This window comes from Felis catus, chromosome E3, assembly GCF_018350175.1.
Source record: "Felis catus isolate Fca126 chromosome E3, F.catus_Fca126_mat1.0, whole genome shotgun sequence".
NCBI classification, from domain to species: Eukaryota; Metazoa; Chordata; class Mammalia; order Carnivora; family Felidae; genus Felis; species Felis catus.
Genome location: NC_058383.1, coordinates 12,858,688 through 12,878,020, shown reverse-complemented (window position 1 = coordinate 12,878,020; position 19,333 = coordinate 12,858,688). Strand labels below are relative to the sequence as shown.

At 39.7% G+C, this 19,333-nt stretch overlaps 1 protein-coding gene across 8 annotated transcripts in view; it reads right to left on the bottom strand.

Moving 5' to 3' along the window:
- Positions 1-19,333, bottom strand: part of AUTS2 (activator of transcription and developmental regulator AUTS2) — a 1,119,695-nt gene that overhangs the window by 1,045,617 nt on the left and 54,745 nt on the right. The window contains exon 1 of one of the 8 annotated variants that reach the window (XM_045047813.1): positions 482-520. The exons of the other annotated variants lie outside the window; for them this stretch is intronic. Coding sequence (XP_044903748.1) covers positions 482-505 — 24 coding nt within the window. The 5' untranslated portion in view covers positions 506-520. Of the gene's footprint in view, positions 1-481; positions 521-19,333 lie in introns of those variants that run through there. 8 annotated transcript variants of the gene reach the window in all.

The following is a 19,333-nucleotide window of genomic DNA, read 5'->3' as shown; positions in this document are numbered from 1 at the left end:
TCGCAGTCCTGAGTTCAAGCCCCACATCGGGCTCTGTGCTGACAGCTCGGAGCCTGCAGCCTGCTTCGGATTCTGTGTCTCCCTCTCTCTGGCCCTCCCCCATTCATGCTATGTCTCTCTCTGTCTCAAAAATAAATAAACATTAAAAAAAAAAATTACGAGAAGGCTCTGGATTCAGTTTAGATTCTGGTTATTTCTAGAAACATCTGCATTTTCAAAACAGGAAACCAGAATATAACCTTCCCTCAACAACTCTCTACATGCATAAAGAACATGAGGAAAGTGATCTCAAGGAAGGGGAGAGAGTTTGTCCAGAGATGCTAGTAGCATCCCAGGATGTGGGCTTAGATTTCTCTAAAAGCCACCCTAGATAATCCCAGAGTCATACTTAAGGGTGAAAACTAGTTTCTTTGATTTCCCTATGCTTTACTTCCCTTCTGATGCTGGAGAGTAAAGTACACATGGATGTTACTGAAAATACCTTATTTTTAGAATGTGACAGCATCCTTCAGAATAACTGGAGATATTTCAGAACACTGAAAAATTAGGTTCCAGCGTGGCTGACTCAGTTTCTCAGGTATGCAGGTTTTAGCCTCCAGTTCAGTCTTCCTATCCATCTCTAGTTCACCAACATACCTTCCCCTGATGAGAGAACAGTATGCAAAAATATGAAATAAAAACTACAAATATTTACTCCTCCAACTCTTAAAGATCTGCCAAGATGATGCCAATCCTCTGAGATGTGAATATATATGCATACAAATATACATATCACGTGGCTGTGGGTGCAAGAGTCAAATATTAACCAAAACGCCACCCTGGGAAGTGATCAAAGTACAAGATTCTGCCAGAAGGAGAAAGACAGTCATCCCAGAGAGATTTAAGTATCTAGATGAAATCGTTAAAAGTCTTAAGAAGTTTCACCAGTCCTAGGGGCAGAGGATACAGTTAGAAGGTTTTTTTTCACTTTTCTTTTTTTCTTTAGGTTTTTTGTTTTTTTGTTTTGTTTTGTTTTTAAAGCAACAATAAAAACAAACAGCAAACTTCAAGTTTCATTCCATTCTAAAAAGTTCTAACATCCAAACTGGCTTCACATCCAGGAAGCAGGCCACATACATAGAAAAGGTCAGCCTGACACTTGGACTACTTAAAACAGGTTAGAGCTACCAGAGACTTCTTATTAGATTTGGTTAGGCTCCCAGAACAGAGAAGCAAGGACTCCCTTCTGTCTTGTTGCAAAAGTGAAAGCCTTATCAAGATCAAACTGTGGTCAGACCAGTTTCTCCTGTTAAAGTCCTATAACAGTGTCAACTGTCACTCACAGGGTTAAAAAACACTGAGACTAACATAAGAACAAACACAGCCAACTAAAATATGCAGAAGCCCAAATGTACAGGATGTCCTACACAATCGTCGGAGTCTGTCCCCACAGACACCCTTTGACCTGATGCCCATTCTTGTCCCTCTCAGCTTCACCACAGAGAACTCAGTTCAGCTGCTCTTGCCAGAGCCAACTGACCTATGAGCAAAGAACTCGGCTAAAACAGCTTGCCCGCACCATACAACTGATCTCATGATGCCCTCCACTGTTGCCTGGCTCCTTTTTGCTCAATAAATAAACTGATTAAAATGGTACTATTCTAAGCCATGTCCCAGATACAATGGATGACCTCTGCGACTCTTTAAGTATGCCTTGGGTTCTCTATTTACAAAATAGGAATAAGACTGACTAATTCTATTTTGCCCTGGTGGCAAATGTATAAAATAATACTTTAAGCATGTTAAGAACATTTCATATTTAGGAAAAATATGAACTTATTTTGGTACTAAGAGCATCTATGAAGAAAAGTATGCTCTAACAAATCAAAACCACTAAATCCTTCTGACTTCAGACTTCTAGGCTTTCAACATGAGATTCTCATTCTTGGCATAATACTCCATATCAATCCCCTTTCTGCCTGAGGAGCATGTACTGGAATATAAACTGATGTCAAACAGTTGATGTGACTTCTGAGGTAACAAAGCCACATCAAATCCCAGTACACATCAGGTGGTGCAGTTAGCCTATAATTGTAAGATCTTTCTACCTATGAGGAATGCAAACTATGGACAAAAACAACACAAATACAGTCTTATTCTGACCCAATATTAGGGCCAAATTCTTTTTTTTTTTCTGAATTTAAGTTTTTGTCTTAATTCCAGTTATTAGTTAACAAATAGTGTTATGTTAGTTTCAGAGGTACAGTACAGTGATTCAACAATTCCATACGTCACCCAGTGCTCATCACAAGTGTGCCTCTTAATCCCTTTCACCTATTAACCTATCCCCTTACACTCTTACCCTCTGGTAACCATCAGTTTGTTCTCTATAGATCAGAGCCTGTTTCTTGATTCTCTTTTTCCCTTTGCTCATTTGTTTCTTAAATTCTAAATATGAGTAAAATCATATGGTACTTGTCTTTCTCTGACGTATTTTGCTTAGTATTGTACTCTTTAGCTCCATCCACATCATTGCAAATGGCAAGATCTCATTCTTTTTTATGGCCGAATAATATTCCATTTTTATTAACACATCTTCTCTATTCACCAATCTATGGACACATGGGCTGTTTCCATATCTTGGCTATTGTAAATAATTCTGCAATAAACATAGGGGTGAATGTATCCCTTTGTTTTTGTTCTTTGGGTCAACACCCAGTAGTGTAATTGGATCATAGGATAGTTTTATTTTTTAACTTACTGAGGAAACTCCATACTGTTTTCCTTAGTGGCTGCACCAGTTTGCATTCCCACCAACTGTCCACATCCTTGATGACACTTACTGTTTCTTGTGTTGTTGATTCTAGCCATTCTGACAGGTGTGAGGTGATAGCTCATTGTGGTTTTCATTTGCATTTCCCTAATGGTAAGTGATGATGAACATCTTTCCATGTGTCTGTTGGCCATCTGTATGTCTTCTTTGGAGAAATCTCTGTTCAGCTCCCCATTTTTTAATTGCATTTTTGGGTGTTGAGTTTTAGAAGTTCTTTATATATTTTGGGCACTAACCCTTTATCAGATATGTCATTTGCAAATATCTTCTCCCATTCTGTAGGCTGCCTTTTAGTTTTGTTGACTGTTTCCTTTGCTGGTTTGAAGCTTTTTATTTTGATGCAGTCCCAATAGTTTATTTTTGCTTTTGTTTCCAAAATCTTAATGAGAGTCTTTCTTCTTGACACAAGCAACTTACAAGGACACACACTTGACCGTGGACATTGGTAGAACTGGCTTCTGACTAAAAGTAAAGGAATCAGTCTGCCATGATTGCTCCTTAACAGGCTTCTGTATCTCCACTAGACCCCTAAATATATGGCAGAAAGCAGACCAAGTCTGTCTTCAGCTGCCAAAAATGACTGCCATAGGCACACCAATCCTAGATGCAGGGAATATGAGGTCAGGTGAGGAACACCGCTTCCTTTAATATAATCCCCAGCCAACCTGTCATTCCTTTTCTTTTCTTTTCTTACTGGAAGTGCCAGGAATAGGCCTGCCAGTTTCCTTTTTTAGTGCCACAATCTCCTGCCTTAACCAGACAGTCTCCTTCTGTGTCCCACTAAAGCACAGAATACACTCCCTGTTTCTAAAAACATGCATTCCTTCTGAGGATTTTTTTTTTTTAAGTATCTACAGCTAGTAACAACAGAGAAACAGAAAATTGGGCAAAGGGCTCAAGCTGAATTCTCTAATGAAAGCATTTACCAACAATTTGATCTAGGAACCAACTCTAGAAACATGATGGGTTTGAATTCACTCACCATGAACTACAAACTGAAGTAACAGCCACTGAATGGTCACTCAACACGAGTTACTGGTAGTCCATGAACTCCCAGAAGTTTGCAGCATAGCTAGAACCCAAAAGTCACAACTGGCATTTAGCTGCCTTCTCCAGCAAAGAACAACTTTAATTCATGTGTCTGATCTTTGCAAAAGACAAACCAGAACCAAGAAAGAGAAGGAAATGCCAAGAGCTTATGAAGACTCTCAACTCTTAAGATAGGATGGGCATTTCCATCTCTGGGTCTCTGGGCTCCTGGCCAATGGACTATGCCACAACATCACTGGAAACCATTCAGGGAGTGAAGCCAGCTCCCAGTTGGGGCAATGAATATTTGTGGACTGCCTGAGGACAGGTAGCTTGTCCACTCCTTGACATGTTCTAAATGTTGTCCTTAGCTCAAGCCAGCCTTTCAGAGCTGCCTATGCAGAACACGGGATCTTGACCCCTTATGGTCACTCTTTCCCCAAATCATGGTTTGTCATCATGTTATTAATCTGCATTGAGAGATGGTATAAAAACAATTATTTCACAAATAACTGCTGTGTGTTTTGAAAAGTACAGTTCAAGGCCCCATCCTCTCCACTGAGGAAATACCTTAGGAAAATTACAAATATTTCCTTCTTTATTCTGTTCCCTGAGAAAATAGGTATGTGGTCCACCTCTACATATTGCATAAGAACCTATCCTGTATGTTTCTGCCCAATAGCCTCAACATGGTTCTATCCTATTTTCTCTATGCGTGTTTTCTCTTTGTCCCAATTTCCTCATCTTATCTTAATTCTGTCACATCGTATGTTTTTGTAAACCAGCTCAAAGCTTTTTCTGGAGGACACTGAAAATGAAATAAAAATAACAATAAAATACCATGGGGCGCCTAGGTGGCTCAGTTGGTTAAGCATCCAACCTCAGCTCAGATCATGATCTCACCATTTCTGAGTTTGAGCCCCATACTGTGCTCTCTGATGTCAGCATGGTGCCAGCTTCAGATTCTCTGTCCCCCCTCTCTCTCTGACCGTCCCCTGCTCGTGTGTGTGCCCTCTCTCAAAAATAAACATTTAAAAAAAGACAATAAAATACCTAAGTAAGTAGTATTTTCGACACAAAATGCTGCTTCACCCAAATGAGCAGCTACCTTAAGGGACGGGGACAAATCTAATTGTCCTATAGGACCAAGAGCATCTTCTAAACTTTAACCTATTCATGGCTACATCATTCATCATCATCAATCAAAATCCTGAGGTCCATCTCAAACTTACATGTTTGGAAACCAGGCTGCTAAATCCAAGGTGGTAATGACACCCTCCACCCCCTTTTGCCCTACCTCCAACCAACACAGACCACCCAAAATTCAAGCATTCCATTCATTCCTTTTTTAAATACCTAGTATCTTTGTAACAATACTACAAAACAGGCTAGTCAAGTGTTATTACCCCATTCTACAGAAGAAACAGGTTTCTTAGTGATTTGTCCAAGGTTAATGAATGCTAGGACGAGGACTGCCCATTTATAATCTAGAATTTTTTTCCACCAGAATCCACTCACACACAGAGCCTTCCAGGGACCCACGCAGAGGATGGTAAAACTGAAGAACAAGTGGAACAAGAAATAGACAGTCACACATCTTAATTAATTAGGCTCTAGAGTTTAAGGGAAGACACTTGTCCGCAAACCTTTCTGTTAAAGAACTTAACAGCCACCAGACTTCCAGGATTCAGTACACTACCTAAAAAATAAATGTTCTTTCATCTTGGTCTGATCATGAATGATGTCAGGTGTTTCCGGGGCCCTACAGGTTTTTCAATGCCAAAATATTCCTAACTTGAAGCCTCAAGCCATAGATAGTTCTCTCCAAATAGAAAGCTTAAAACTATCTTTTTTTTTCCTTTTTTTTTTAACTTTACTTATTTATTTTGAGAGAGACGAGAATGAGCTGGGGAGGGGCAGACAGAGAGAATCCCAAGCCGGCTCTGTTTTGGTTTTTTTTTGTTTTTTGTGGGGGTTTTTTTGTAGGCACAGGTAGAAAGAAAAAAATTATCATTTCATTACTGGTTTTGCTTACAGAAGATGAACAGAGACACAATCTCAATTTCCATCTGATTTCCTGGGTTGGGTAAATGCACTTTTCTCCTTTCTTTTATTCTTAAGTCTGTATTTATACTCCAAAGTTCAGCTGGTATCTCAAAAAGACAGAATCTAATTTTTTCCTACTACTACAAATTTAATGTTTGAGAAAAGATTCAGTTACTAGGAGCTCCAGGGGCCCCAAGTATCAGAAAGCACAGAACTTTACAGCTGGACAGAAACTTGGTTATACCAGAAAGGAGTTAATGCACAGCCCATCCTCAATGATGCCCACACTGTGAATGAAAAGGTCATTTGCACTTCTGCCCTATTCAGGCTTGCCCACAAAGCTCTGAATTCCAGGATTCAGTTTGGCCACAGACGGGTTTAGGGAAGGAGGGTATAGTAGTAGCCTCTCTGGTATAGAAGCTCCTAAGCCACCTGTTTAATAATATAAATCACAGCAAAGTCATCCAAGTAGAAACATTTGGATCTATATACTCAAGAGCGTGGACTGACAACACCCATGTCCTACTGCTCACTATGTTACCTCACTGAGAAAGCAGAAACCAGGTCTCTGTCTCTAAATTCTCAGATCTAGAACAAAGCACCTGGCATACAGATGGTGTTCAATAAATATTCAATAATTGAATGAATAAATTAACTTCACAGCCAACCAAAGAGTATAAAAACATTGAAGCAATTTCCTACTTCACACACACCACACATACCTACTTCATAAAAGGAAAAAATGAATTTTTTTTTCAATTTTCTTTAAGGGGGAAAAAATGTCAGCTTTCAAGTTGCTTTTGAAGCCAGAGTTACCTTGTCCAACAAAATCTGCCTTTTACAAAATGTCTACATACCAAATAAAAAAGAGTCCAATTTAGCCTAATTTTAAATACCTACAAGATAAGCACATATTATTTATAATATTTAAGTATTAGAAAATGCCTAAATGTCAAATAGAGAATTGGATAAATGGGCTATGATACATCCAAGAAATGGTACTCTATATAGATGTTAAAATTAAGTCTACGGAATCTTGAACACTCATGCCAAAATATTACAATACAATAAATAAAATGTCAGGTTTAGGGGCACCTGGCTAGATCAGTCGGAAGAGCAACTCTTGATTTCATGGTGGTGAGTTCAAGCCCCAGTCTGGGTGTAGAAATTACTTAAATAAAAAACTTTAAAAGTCAGGTTTAGGTACATCTACGTGTGTGTGTGTGTGTGTGTGTGTGTGTGTGTGTGTGTGTGTGTGTGTGTGTTTTAATTAAACTCTGAAGCCATGGGAATGGACACAACATAATGGGATGTATGTGCCCCCAAAATACCGGGAAGATAGATGCCAAAAAAGAAAAGTGATGAACTCTTGGTGGTAGGATTAGAGATACCATTTTTACTTTGTGCTTTTGGGTATTTTCCAGTTTTATCCAGCAAATACACATATATAGTGAGCTATCGTACACATCCAAAAAAGGGTATAAAACATGTCCATTTTCCAGAAGAATAACATGAACACTATTGTAACCATAGTCATGGTTAAGAAACAAAATATTACAGTACCTCAAGGGCCCTCTATGTGTCCCTCAATAAGCAAATCTTCCCCTCTCACAATCTGATTTTTATGCTAATCATTACTACCAACAAGCTACTATTATTTATATGATCAGAAATAAAAATGAAGGTCCTTGCAATAGGTATGAAGATATCCCTATGTGGTGGGAAAAAGCTAACCCAAACTTTCAGTAGAACATGATTTTGGTATCTTTTCCAAGAATGTGCTTGTATCCACTCATAACTTCGTACTTCATCTGGTCTAAACATATGGCTGACCATAAGTTAGAAAAGATGGGCAGCATAGGGCTAAAGCTGACTTAATTCCAGTACCATTTTCCTAGCCAAGTGACATAACCAGCCACAAAGTAATTTAACAACAGTTTTGCAAAGAACTATAAGCAAATTGGTTGCTAGGTTCATGGAAGAGAGAGAAGATATTTACTTATGTTGATTGACAGCGTATCTTCAGAAAGATTGCCATGTGCTAAAATGTATTGGTCTGTATGTTTTAGATACCGTATAGTAACAACGGGTAGGAGTCTCCTTCCTTCCTTGAGTAATGTTGGAAGTGGTCCAGCCACAATTACTGTGCTTTGATTGAGGGCATGGAGTACTATACGTGCACTTTGGAAGATTCGTTTCACACACCTGGGACTCTCAGAAAATATCACTTTGTGATGACCACTGGAAATTACTAAAGCTGTACTACAATCATAACTGTCTCTGATATTTGAAATTTAAACATCTCCCAAATGGAAGCCACACAGTGTACATGTATCAAAATAAAGGAACCAAACAGAATCACAAGAACTATCACTGTAATGACCAAGAACAAGCTAGCCAAAACCAGAGAATGTCTGGAACAACCCACTATACACTCAGTTACTGCTCACCCTCCGCCCACTGTGTGGCAAGCTACTGGGAGAATCACCTGGACGGGCACATCTGTTGAATTACACACTATTTAAACATTCACTTGTTGCTTGCCATCAGCTGTCATGCCATCAACTGCGACAGTAACTAAGCCTCAGACAAAAGATGTATTGAACAGCAAAAGGATTATTACACTTGGTGGTATTTTTGGAAGGCTGCTGCTGCATCAGAAAAACAAATGAGGAAAATGTAGCCATGTAGCTGGTGAAGAGCAATGCAAGCATTAATTTTTATGGAGGATTAGAAGTGGAAGCCAGGCTGCAGAGATGGTCAAGAAAATAGCTGGCCTCACAGCTGCGAGGTTTAGCCCAACTGTAATTACTGCTACTGGGTTGGAAATGGGACCCAGGGGAGCAAAGAGCATATTCATAAAGGTAATGAAATAGAGAAGAGAGGCAGAATAAAAGTAGCAAGTCCCCAACTATCTCCCTACTCCTACAGTTTCAGTGTCAAAAAAATCTTGCTTTGGGCCCTTTTATGTCTTGCTAAACATGTACTGTCTTAAAAATAAGAATTATCAAATCTCATAGGGCAGGAACCAGATGCCTGACTCCTATTGTTCCCCTTATCATGGGAACACGGTGAAGTACCCACTCATATCTCTAGTTTAGATGGACTGTGGTCTACAAGTCAGTTTTTCATCAAAGCAAAATCTGTTAATAGTAGATGAAAAATAGTAATCACCAAGCAAAAGAGTAACGCTACTTGTTCACCAAGGACTTGGGCTATCTAAAGCTGGTTCCTGAATTAAACATGGAATTTCCTGGAAAACGCATAAAAACCCTTACCTAATTATGCACTACTCACTCATTCAACAAACATTTGAGATTTAAAGGAATGCACGTATGTTGGTCAGAACTAAGAAGTATTTTCCTGGCACCAAATTCCCAAAGAAGTTCTGTGTGTGTGTGTGTGTGTGTGTGTCTGTGTGACAGACAGAGAGAGAGATTAAGATATCAGACTATTTTTAAGGTTTTGCAAAAGTCAGAAATATTCTTCAAACAGAATATTTAATTCTTAAATTGAACGTTTTTATTCTTCGTTTACCAAGGACACAGCACTCTAACTCCTCGATGGCAATTCTCTGAAGAATCAAAATAATATGGTCCAGGTATGCGCATTTCTAATGATCTAACTTCATGTAATAATAGAGCTCAAGAGTGCCTAAAGAAACGAACAGATAACAACATGCCTGATAAACCATTTATCTCAAAATCACTTGTGTGAAGCTGGTTTCTGGCAAATATGGCAACTTGTACAACCAATTGTACAACCATAAAATTTATGATTATTAACTACTCCAAAAAGACTGGACTATATGAATAATTTATTCAGAAGCTGGTGCCCGGAAAGGTAAACAGAAGGAATTTAGGACAGAGAATGATTACACAGAACAGAAGGGAAGGAGAACACGGGGAACTTTATCACACTAGGAAGAAAAGACAGGGAAAGAAACAATAGGGAAAGGTAAAGAAAATCAAGTCAGGGCTGCAGCTTGAACTCTGGACAAATCATAGCGTCATCTCGTCCTGACTATGGAAGTCAAAGCCAAAATCTTTTTGTTGCTCAGGCACTATATCCCAGACTCCTGCAGACCAAAAAATGCAAAGAAGATCTTATATCAAGTGTCATAAAACCTAATAGGAGAGCCCAACCTGGTACCTTAAAGAATTTATCACTATCTCGATAGTCTGGACGGCTTGAGTTTTGTCAACATCATTTCCAATAAGCAGTTTGAATCTCATCTTTTAAAACTCCCTCCCATGACATTCAAAGGCCACCACTACTTTAAATTTATATAGTATCATGACCTGAACCCCCGGACAGAAATGAGGGTGACAGGGCTACAGGAAGGGAGAAGAGTCTCTTAATGAGCTGAACTACATTAAGATGGGGACACAGGTAGAAAGCAGAGAAGGGACTGAGCCAGAAACATGCATATCTGTGATACCGAGGGAGTCGCAGCCACGCCCAGTGAAATTTTACTGGGCCTCAGTGTTACAATTTGCAAACTAGGACATGTTTTCCCCACGTCACCCTGGTGCCAACCTAAAAAACTGCAAGCAAATAAAGGTGATGGGTCATCCAGACTTTCCTATCTTTGAGTCCAAAACTAACACTCGTACCTATCTCCTAAATTAAAACCATAAAACTTAATGTCAATAATGTCTCGGGCCCTACCAATCAGTCCCTTCAAATCCAAGCATTTCGTGTGGTACAGCAACACTACTGTGAAGTCTAATAGAAGGAAGCACATAGTAAGTTGATTTCTGCCACATTATACTGTTAACCTCCTCCACTTGACAATTTACGTCTGAGGCTCAGCTCTTAGACTGAGGAGTGTGAGGAGTGCGAGGCGGGGGAGAGGGCGGGGGAGACCACATAAAGGCACACCTACAGAATCTGGAGCATACCAGAACAACCCTGTCACACTGGGCCTTTCGCTAAGTTACTCCTGATCTCCAAGTCTTCCCAGCAGCGTGAGACAGCACTTTCCACCGACTGCTTGCCACGGTTTACGTGAAGAAGCAGCCACTCTGAAAACCACAGCAATATCACCATGGTTAATGTAAAATATTAATGTCTCATTTGTTCAACAGTTTTGTGGAAATTAAAACTTTTAGGTTAATCATATACTGAACAATTTTAATTAAAACAGTTATAAAACAATTAATCCACAAGAGCTAGCTTGGAACTCTGCCAGCCTTATTGGTTTAATGCATGTAGGCAAAACTCATTTTTTTTCCCTTTTGACTTAATGAATGCTAATATGTGACACAAAATATGCATACTAAGCTCCTAATACAGTTAGTCCATCTGGTTTTTCTTGCATTCTCTATTTGTCATTTTTCTTTGATAGCAAAATTGAAAATGAGTTCTCTGTGTTAGAAATGATAATGATGCCATGTGCCATGCTTCATTAAAAACTGCTCTTTATAAAAATCTTCCAGGGTGAAATAAACACCTTAAGTACTCTCTTCTTGCTCTTACACAGCAGGGAGTAAAAGGAAAGACAGGCCCCCAGACCAGGTCCAGAACCACAACTGCAGTTTGAGATAATACTGCCTTCTCACTGCCATTTCCAGAGGTTTTTCCTTTGTGAGGGCACTATAACGACGTGGAAGGTAAAATACAAGTTTAGGCCAAACCCTCAAGTATTTCAATTTGTTCCACATTACAATCTGTGTGATTCATTTTGGGATCTATTTGTTTGCCAAAGTAAGCAGAGTGCGAGCCCTCTGTTGAATATTTAATGTATGCAAAATTACCTTTTAGCATAGGCTAAGAGACCTATTATTTCCAATAAGGCTTAAGAACAGCATTGTGTCTGACCACGATACTTTCAGATTGGTTTTCCAGGCAAGAGCCCAAAGAAAGCAAACTCAGCTATTAGCTTCCACTAGAATATCGCCTCCCCATCCATCTAAGCCTTGCCATGAATCTGAATATTCCAGGCTTTACTGTTTATCAAGCTCCAGAAGTACAAAAGGTACACACCACCCAACCCTTCTAGTTAATTAAAAACACAAGCACAGGTACTTCATCTCAGTTCCCAATTCAAATTTAAGCAACTATACCAAATCCTTTTAGAGATGAAGAAATGAGTTCAACGTAATTCAGCCCTCAAATGGTGAAAATGATCCTCAGCATAATTATATTAGCTGGTACCTTCACATCTGGTGTGTACCTCATTATTTCTGGCTGGGCACATCACATGTGAAGCATATAAACCCATAAAAGGTATTAGATTTCCCTCTTAACCACCTCTCATTCAGGCCAAAAAGAAAATCTACTCTTATGATGCTTAAAAAGCAGTTAGAATAGAAGATTTACCTATTTAATCCCAATAAATCAGCGAAGGAACTCTGAGGAGTCAGTTTCTTTCATCAAGGTAGCAGAGCATAACACTGTTTGGCAATAGGAATGCCAGCCCAATAAATGTAAGTATCAACTATTTAAAATAAACACCAATATTAAAAAGCCTGATTGCAAACAACAGACATATTTAAAGTTCAGGCAGTCAATCACCTGAATTCCAATCAGTCAGTAACAAAAGTAATCATTTTTATAAAAGTCTGTTCTGATAAATTCTCTAAATAGTAGCATTTAATAACATCCACTTGTAAAAAGTAAATATTTTTCCTGGCCTGATCTGTTTGTGGAAATCACACTGGACAGAACTAATAGGAATGGACTAAATGACTACAAATAAATTTTCAGCTCTGAAGTCCTATAATTGCATAATATTTCTCTTTTATAACTAAAATCATAAAATGAGAGGGTTGGGAGAGACCTCAGACATTACTAAATTTTACTGCAAACCTTCTCATTTTACGAATAAGGAAAAACAGGGACGTCTGGGTGGCTCAGTCAGTTAAGCGTCAGACTTCAGCTCAGGTCACGATCTCACGGTTCGTGAGTCTGAGCCCCACGTCAGGCTCTGTGCTGACAGCTCAGAGCCTGGAGCCTGCTTCAGATTCTGTGACTCCCTCTCTCTCTGCCCTTCCCTTGCTCGCACTCTGTGTCCTCTCTCTCTCTCTCTCTCTCTCTCTCTCTCTCAAAAATAAACATTAAAAAAAATTTTTTAAAAAGAATAAGGGAAAACAGTATACTTGTAGTGCTAGGAAAGTTGAAGGCAAGAGCTAAAATGGTATTTATGGATTACACAGGAATTACAACTATCTAAATGTGTCCTTATCACTGATATTTGAGAAGTGCTTTTAATATACCAAAGCACCTAAATGAAGGCTCCAGCCCTGAGAGGTTCATGACTACCCTCTGCTTGGAAGGCATCCCTTTCTTCACCCTTTCTTGTTGATTCTCAACCAAGGTGATCCTGTCCCCAGGAGACATTTGGCAATGACATTTTGGTTGTCAGCCTGGAGAGCAGGGAAGAGAGGTGGGGAGCTACCAATATAGAGGCCAAGCATGCTGCTAAACATCCTACAATGCACAGGGCGCTCTCTACACACAACAAAGAATTATCTAGCCCATATGTCAATAGTGTTGAAGACCTTGCTGTCCGGGGTTACTGCCACCACCAGCAACACTCAGAACATACCTGCACCTGGAAAATAATGCCCATGGCCCTCCCACTTGTCATAAGAAGGCTGACCCTTCCAGGGAGCAACTACCAAATGGCCCTGACTTTTCCCATGCTCTACACAGCACTAAAGTCAAGTCAACTCTTAATAAAAAAACAAGAAAAGCTCCAAATGGCTTTGATTCTTACCAGGGATGGTTTTCTTAAAGGAGGAGAGGAAGAGGGAATGGGAGAGGGAGAGGGGCAGAGAAAGAGAGAGAGAGGTGAGAAGCATATATGGAAGTTGGAGGAGAGGTAATACTGGCTTTAAAACAAGATAAAGGGAGCAAATAAAGAAGAAAAATTACCCTCTCCTCCAAATCTGTGAAAGCATTTCAAATCATTGCAATTACAGGAGCCCAGGAGAATACCCCTTCAGATATACTAGGTATTTTCTCCTAACCCTCATGCTATTTTAAGTTAAAATAACACTGTCACGGAGTGGTTGTACAGCACCATTATAGGTGATCATGGCAAACACAGACACAGCCCAGACCTTTTCACATCAAACACACAACACACATGCTGCATCATTCCCAAGTAAGCTTTGTTCATAATTCTAGAATATACAACCCTCATTTCTCTCACATGGTGGAACACTACCTTAGCAAAACCATGAGAACACGATGGGAGTGTCAGGGTTTTGGGAATGGGTTTTAAGGTTTTGTTTGTTTTTTATTTTTATTTATTTATTTTGAAAGAGACAGAGACAGTGTGAGCAGGGGTGGGGTAGAGCTACAGCGAATCCCAAGCAGGCTCAATGCTCAGTGCAGAGCCAACACAGGGCTCGAACTCATGAAACCATGAGATCATGACCGGAGCTGAAACAGAGTCGAACAATTAACCGAATGAGCCACCCAGGCGCTCCTAAGGTGTTTGTTTTTTGTTTTTTGTTTTTTTTTTTTTTAATATATTTGAGAGAGAGACCATGAGCAGGGGAGGGGCAGAGAGAGAGAGACAGAATATCCCAAGCAGGCTCCACACAGTCAGCATGGAGCCCAATACAGGGCTCAAACCCATGAACCATGAGATCATGAACTGAGCTGAAACCAAGAGTTGGACGCTTAACCAACTGAGCCACCCAGTCGCCCCCAGGAGTGTCAGGGATTTTTAAAGAGCGCAGCTTTCATTCCCCTGGTCATTGGGCCTCAGGCCCTAGAGATTTAAAAAGTATCACACCAACTGTCACCCTGGTTAAGCTTATACACAATTTATGTGTGGAGGCAGGTCATATGATGTAAACAAAAGAACCTACCAACACCAGATGGGCAAGGTACTAAACAGCACTGGTGTTTATGAGAGTAAGAGAAGGAACTGATCACCAGAAGCTGCAGAAAGGAAGGGTTTACCTTTCGCTCCACCTCCCCTAACCATCTTAGTTCACAGAATAGGAAACACTGTGGAAAGGACAAAGCTTTCAGTTTTCAAATTAAACACTTTAAGATTTTTCCCTTCTAATATTTCTCATTAAATTGACTTGTCTTCAGAATTTTCACAATATTATGATAAGGCAAGTTCACTCTCCACAAAAGGTCTTTTCTGAATCTTCATAACTCACAAATCAAACCTCCCAGTCTTGCAGTCTGCACTCCTTTCTAATCGCCTCAATTTTTTTAGAGATCAGAAAGATTGCCTGATGCACTGAATTCTCCACAGATGCCCTAGAATTACCCATGGGCAGGGGCAACAGAGCTCCTACCATGTAGGATACAGGGCATTCCTGGATTGTTCCTTGTTCAACTGCTTTGATTTTGCAAGCTTCCCACTGGCGGAAAGCTATGGGGCTTTCTCTCTCTGCAACTGAGGTTAAGGAACTGAGGTTCCTTTGCAGTGGCTCACCCCTGCTTTTACATCAGCCATATCCAAGTCAGCATCTGTTCCAGAATCAACCTCTAACTGACCCCAAAAGAGGCAAATTCTAAATTTGTCAACAGTTAGGATCTGCATTCTGAGAAATCAATAATCACTGGTTTCCATCAACTGTATACCCTCTGCCCTCTGCCTCCTGACTCTACATAAAATGTGCCTGGTTTGTTTTTTCTCTCCTAGAAGCTGCCAGCATAAAGTCTAAAAAGGTTCAGAAGTGAACATATTAAAAATAAATAAATAAAAATCGGTAACAGTGTCAAACATCAAAATTTGAAAAGAAAAGCTCCTGTAAAACTCAGTGGTATAAACGATGAAAGCCAATGTAGAAAGCCTTAGGAGCACCAACCACATAGGTACAAAAGGAAAACAGCAGGAAGGCGGAAGCAGGTGGCCCGGGATGGAAAATTAATAGGAAAACACAGGCTTCTTTGAATGCTGCCAAGAAGTCCTCCAACAGAACCCAAGGAATGTGGAGGCTCTAAGCCTGGAATGTTGTTCTCAAATTCTCCCTTTTACAATACCCTGGAGTGCCAGGGCAGAGGGATGGGGCACACACCACGAAAGACAAACCAAACCTCATTTTTTAGTTGGGGAGGGAGAGGTTATTGGTCTTGTAGGAGTTTTGTTACACAATCCCCTACCTAAAGTTCCTCTACACTACACAGCAAAATCAACTTGATATTGATCAACAGGGTTAACACGGAAGGAGACAAGGGACGCTCACAAATCAAAGCTGTTGTACAAAGTAATGGGAAAGAAAGATAAAGCAGGTGAAATGGGGAAGAAATTTATTCACACAATGATGTATGTCTTCAGGCTGGATTTACACACCTTCTCAGTGCATAATTTCAATGATGAAATCTCTGAGAATCAAGCTCTGAGGAAGCAGGTCAGTAGAAAAGACATTAAGACATAAAAGTCATTCAGATAGAGTTTGAAACTTGGCTCTAACTACAAAACCTCAAGCAAGCCAATTAACCAAAGTTCCAGTTTTCCCACCTGTAAGATAAGGATATTATCCCCTACATACTATGCCAGGCTATTTTAAAACTAGCACAAATATATAAAAAGTGCTTATCTCATAGCGAGGACACAAACGGTGAGTACAGTGGTGTCATTCTGAGGAAAACATCACTTCCTCAGACTCCTAGGAAAGTTCAGACCCATATTTTTTTATGTATCTCCTAACCTCCTTTCCTTCTCCTTTCTGCCAAATTCATCTTCTCCCTCAAACTCCAGTAGACTACATAATATTTCAATGTAGAAATTCTCCATAAGTTAGTGTTCTCACTTTATTCTGTAAAATTCCAACACCCACCAGCTCTACTGCATATGAATGAATTTATTATTTGTGGCACTGGTCATTTTAAAGATACTGGCTCAAAACAAAAGCCAGATTTCAAGTCACTGTACATCTGTCACACTGTCGTTTTGTTTTACCTAAGAACAGTAGTGTCTTAAAAATAAACTTTACCTATACCTCATCTGTCCTCCTTGAAGCAAAATCCTGAACAGTCAATGGAAGTGGATACATGACTATCAAAAGCATAATAATTTAATTCACTAGACAATTTCACAGTGGTTCTCAAAGACCACACTGTTTACACTTGGTAATTGCTATCATGCTCTGCAGTGTTTACTTTTTAAACCATGGATTTATTATTTTTTTAAAATGAATCTCCCTGCTAATGAGCTAAAGAGCCCACAAAGAAAGACATTGATGCCTACATGAACTAATGTATTATACAGTACCGGACAGTAATTTGCTCATGATATCCCTAGGTTTATAGAAATTCTCTTTCATCAAAGAGAACGGCCTCAGCAAAGAGGAACAGACGAATACATGAAGAGTCATGCCATGTCTTTACTGCAAGACCCGGTCAGTTTAACTTCCGTGTGCCCCATGGTGTCTCTTTATATCATACACCAGGTTCAGAACCTGGAAAGTTAATAAATATTAACAAAACTCTTCTGACCCTTGAACATGTGTTTGAACTGCACAAGTCCACTTAAACATGGGTTGTGTGTGTTGGTTTTTTGTAGTACACTACAGTATTGTAAATGTATTTTCTTAACGTTTTTTTCTCTAGCTTACTTTACTGTAAGAATATACTATATAACACGTATACAAAATATGTGTTAATCAGCTGTTTCTGTTATGGGTAAGGTAGGCTAGTCAACAATAGGCTATTACAAGTTAAATTGGTGGGGCGGGGGGGGGGGGGGATCAAAAGTTATGCATGGATTTTTTTACTACACAGCGCCCCTAGCCCTCTGCATTATTCAAGGGTCAATTGTAATTGTCTAGCTCTCAGAGATGAACCAGCACCACTAAGACCTAAGGTAAGATTACAAAAAGATAATAGGAGAAATAACTGTCATTCATTTAAAATTCACTGAACACTTCCAGGATCAGAATAACTCTACCTGAAAACTCAGATTTATATGTAAAATAATTCAAACAATAAACACTTATAATATACCTGGTATATAATAGGAAAGGGGTCAGCAAACTTCTGCAAAATGCCAGATAGTAAATATTTCAAGCTTTTCAAGCCATATGATCTCTGTTACAACTACTCAATTCTGCTGTTGTAGCACATAAGCAGCCAGTGACAATAATGTAAATGAATGAACATGGCTGTAGTGCAGAAACACTTTATTTATGAAAACTGAAATTTTAATTTCACACAATTTTCATGTGGCATGACTTAAATATCCTTCCTTTGATTTATTTTCAACCATTTAAAAATATAAAAATAATTCTTAGTTCATGGCCACACAAAAACAGGTAGTGGCCTGTTTTGGCCTGTAGCCTATAGTTTGCCAAGCCCTATAGTTGACCCATGTGATAGGCATCTGGGCAGACATCAAGGAGAATGTGATAACTTCCCTGCTTTCTAAAACACAACAAAAGAAGTAAACCCGAATTTACAGTACAATATGACAAATGCTAAGAAGAGACACGTACCCAGTGTTACAGGAGCAAGACGAAGCAATTAAAAAATCTCTCCCAAACTGGCAATGAGGTCTTGATATAAACACGAAAGCAGTTTTAGTGTGGTACAGTTTCCTATACATAACAAACTGTTAAAAGGTACCTTAATAAATTGAAAGAAAAACTGTGACTTTAAAAAACAACCTTCGCCACCAACATCTGTTAAGACTTTATCAGAACATGCCTGGGTACATTTTAGAATGTCCTTTTTAATTAGCGTTCCAGGCCAGAACCTCCGGCAAAATCCATTCTCCATTGATCTGCCAGGAAGCAAGCATGTCCCAGGTGGTAGCTGACTGCGACTCTTAAGGGCAAGTCCACAGGTCCTGCCGGTTTATTTCACCTAAGTGTCACAGGTAATAGTTTTCATGTACTCTGGGATAGAAAGAATCAAACAGGTTTCTTTCCCAAGTGAAAGGTCAATGGAATAATCAGCTTGGCCAGAATCTCAAATATTTGCCTGCACCCCAGTGGTTCTGCCTAATCAAATCAGGTTTATTAGAGGGTCACCTCTAATCAGCACTAAGTTTTATCTGCATTTGGAGATGTTTAGGCAGATTTATTTTAATTACCTCAGAACAAACGAAGCTTGGGTCTTCAGACTTTAATTGTCACAACTGTCTGCCCGGATGTTTTGTTCCAAGGGGGAAGCTGAGGGAGCCAGGAGCCAGGCTGACATCATCAGCTGTGTATTTAATTAAAGCAAAATGAAGGGCAGGCAGGCTGGGGAGGACGGTAGGTCAGTCTTTCTGTCCTAGTACAGAAAGGCTGCACCACTCATGAAAATACAAGGGGCTACAGGCTTATTAGCTCATCTTTGCCCCCTTTCTCCCCCCTCCCAGTCTGGCAGAAGGACCATCTTTCCTGATGACCAGGAAACCAAATGCTCCAGTGTAAGCCTCTGACTTCTCCATGAGCCCTGAATATCACATGGAAGGAGAATCAGCAACTCCCACTTCCTAAGAGCCTGCAGGCCACAGATCCCTTAGAATAAAATAAAATACAA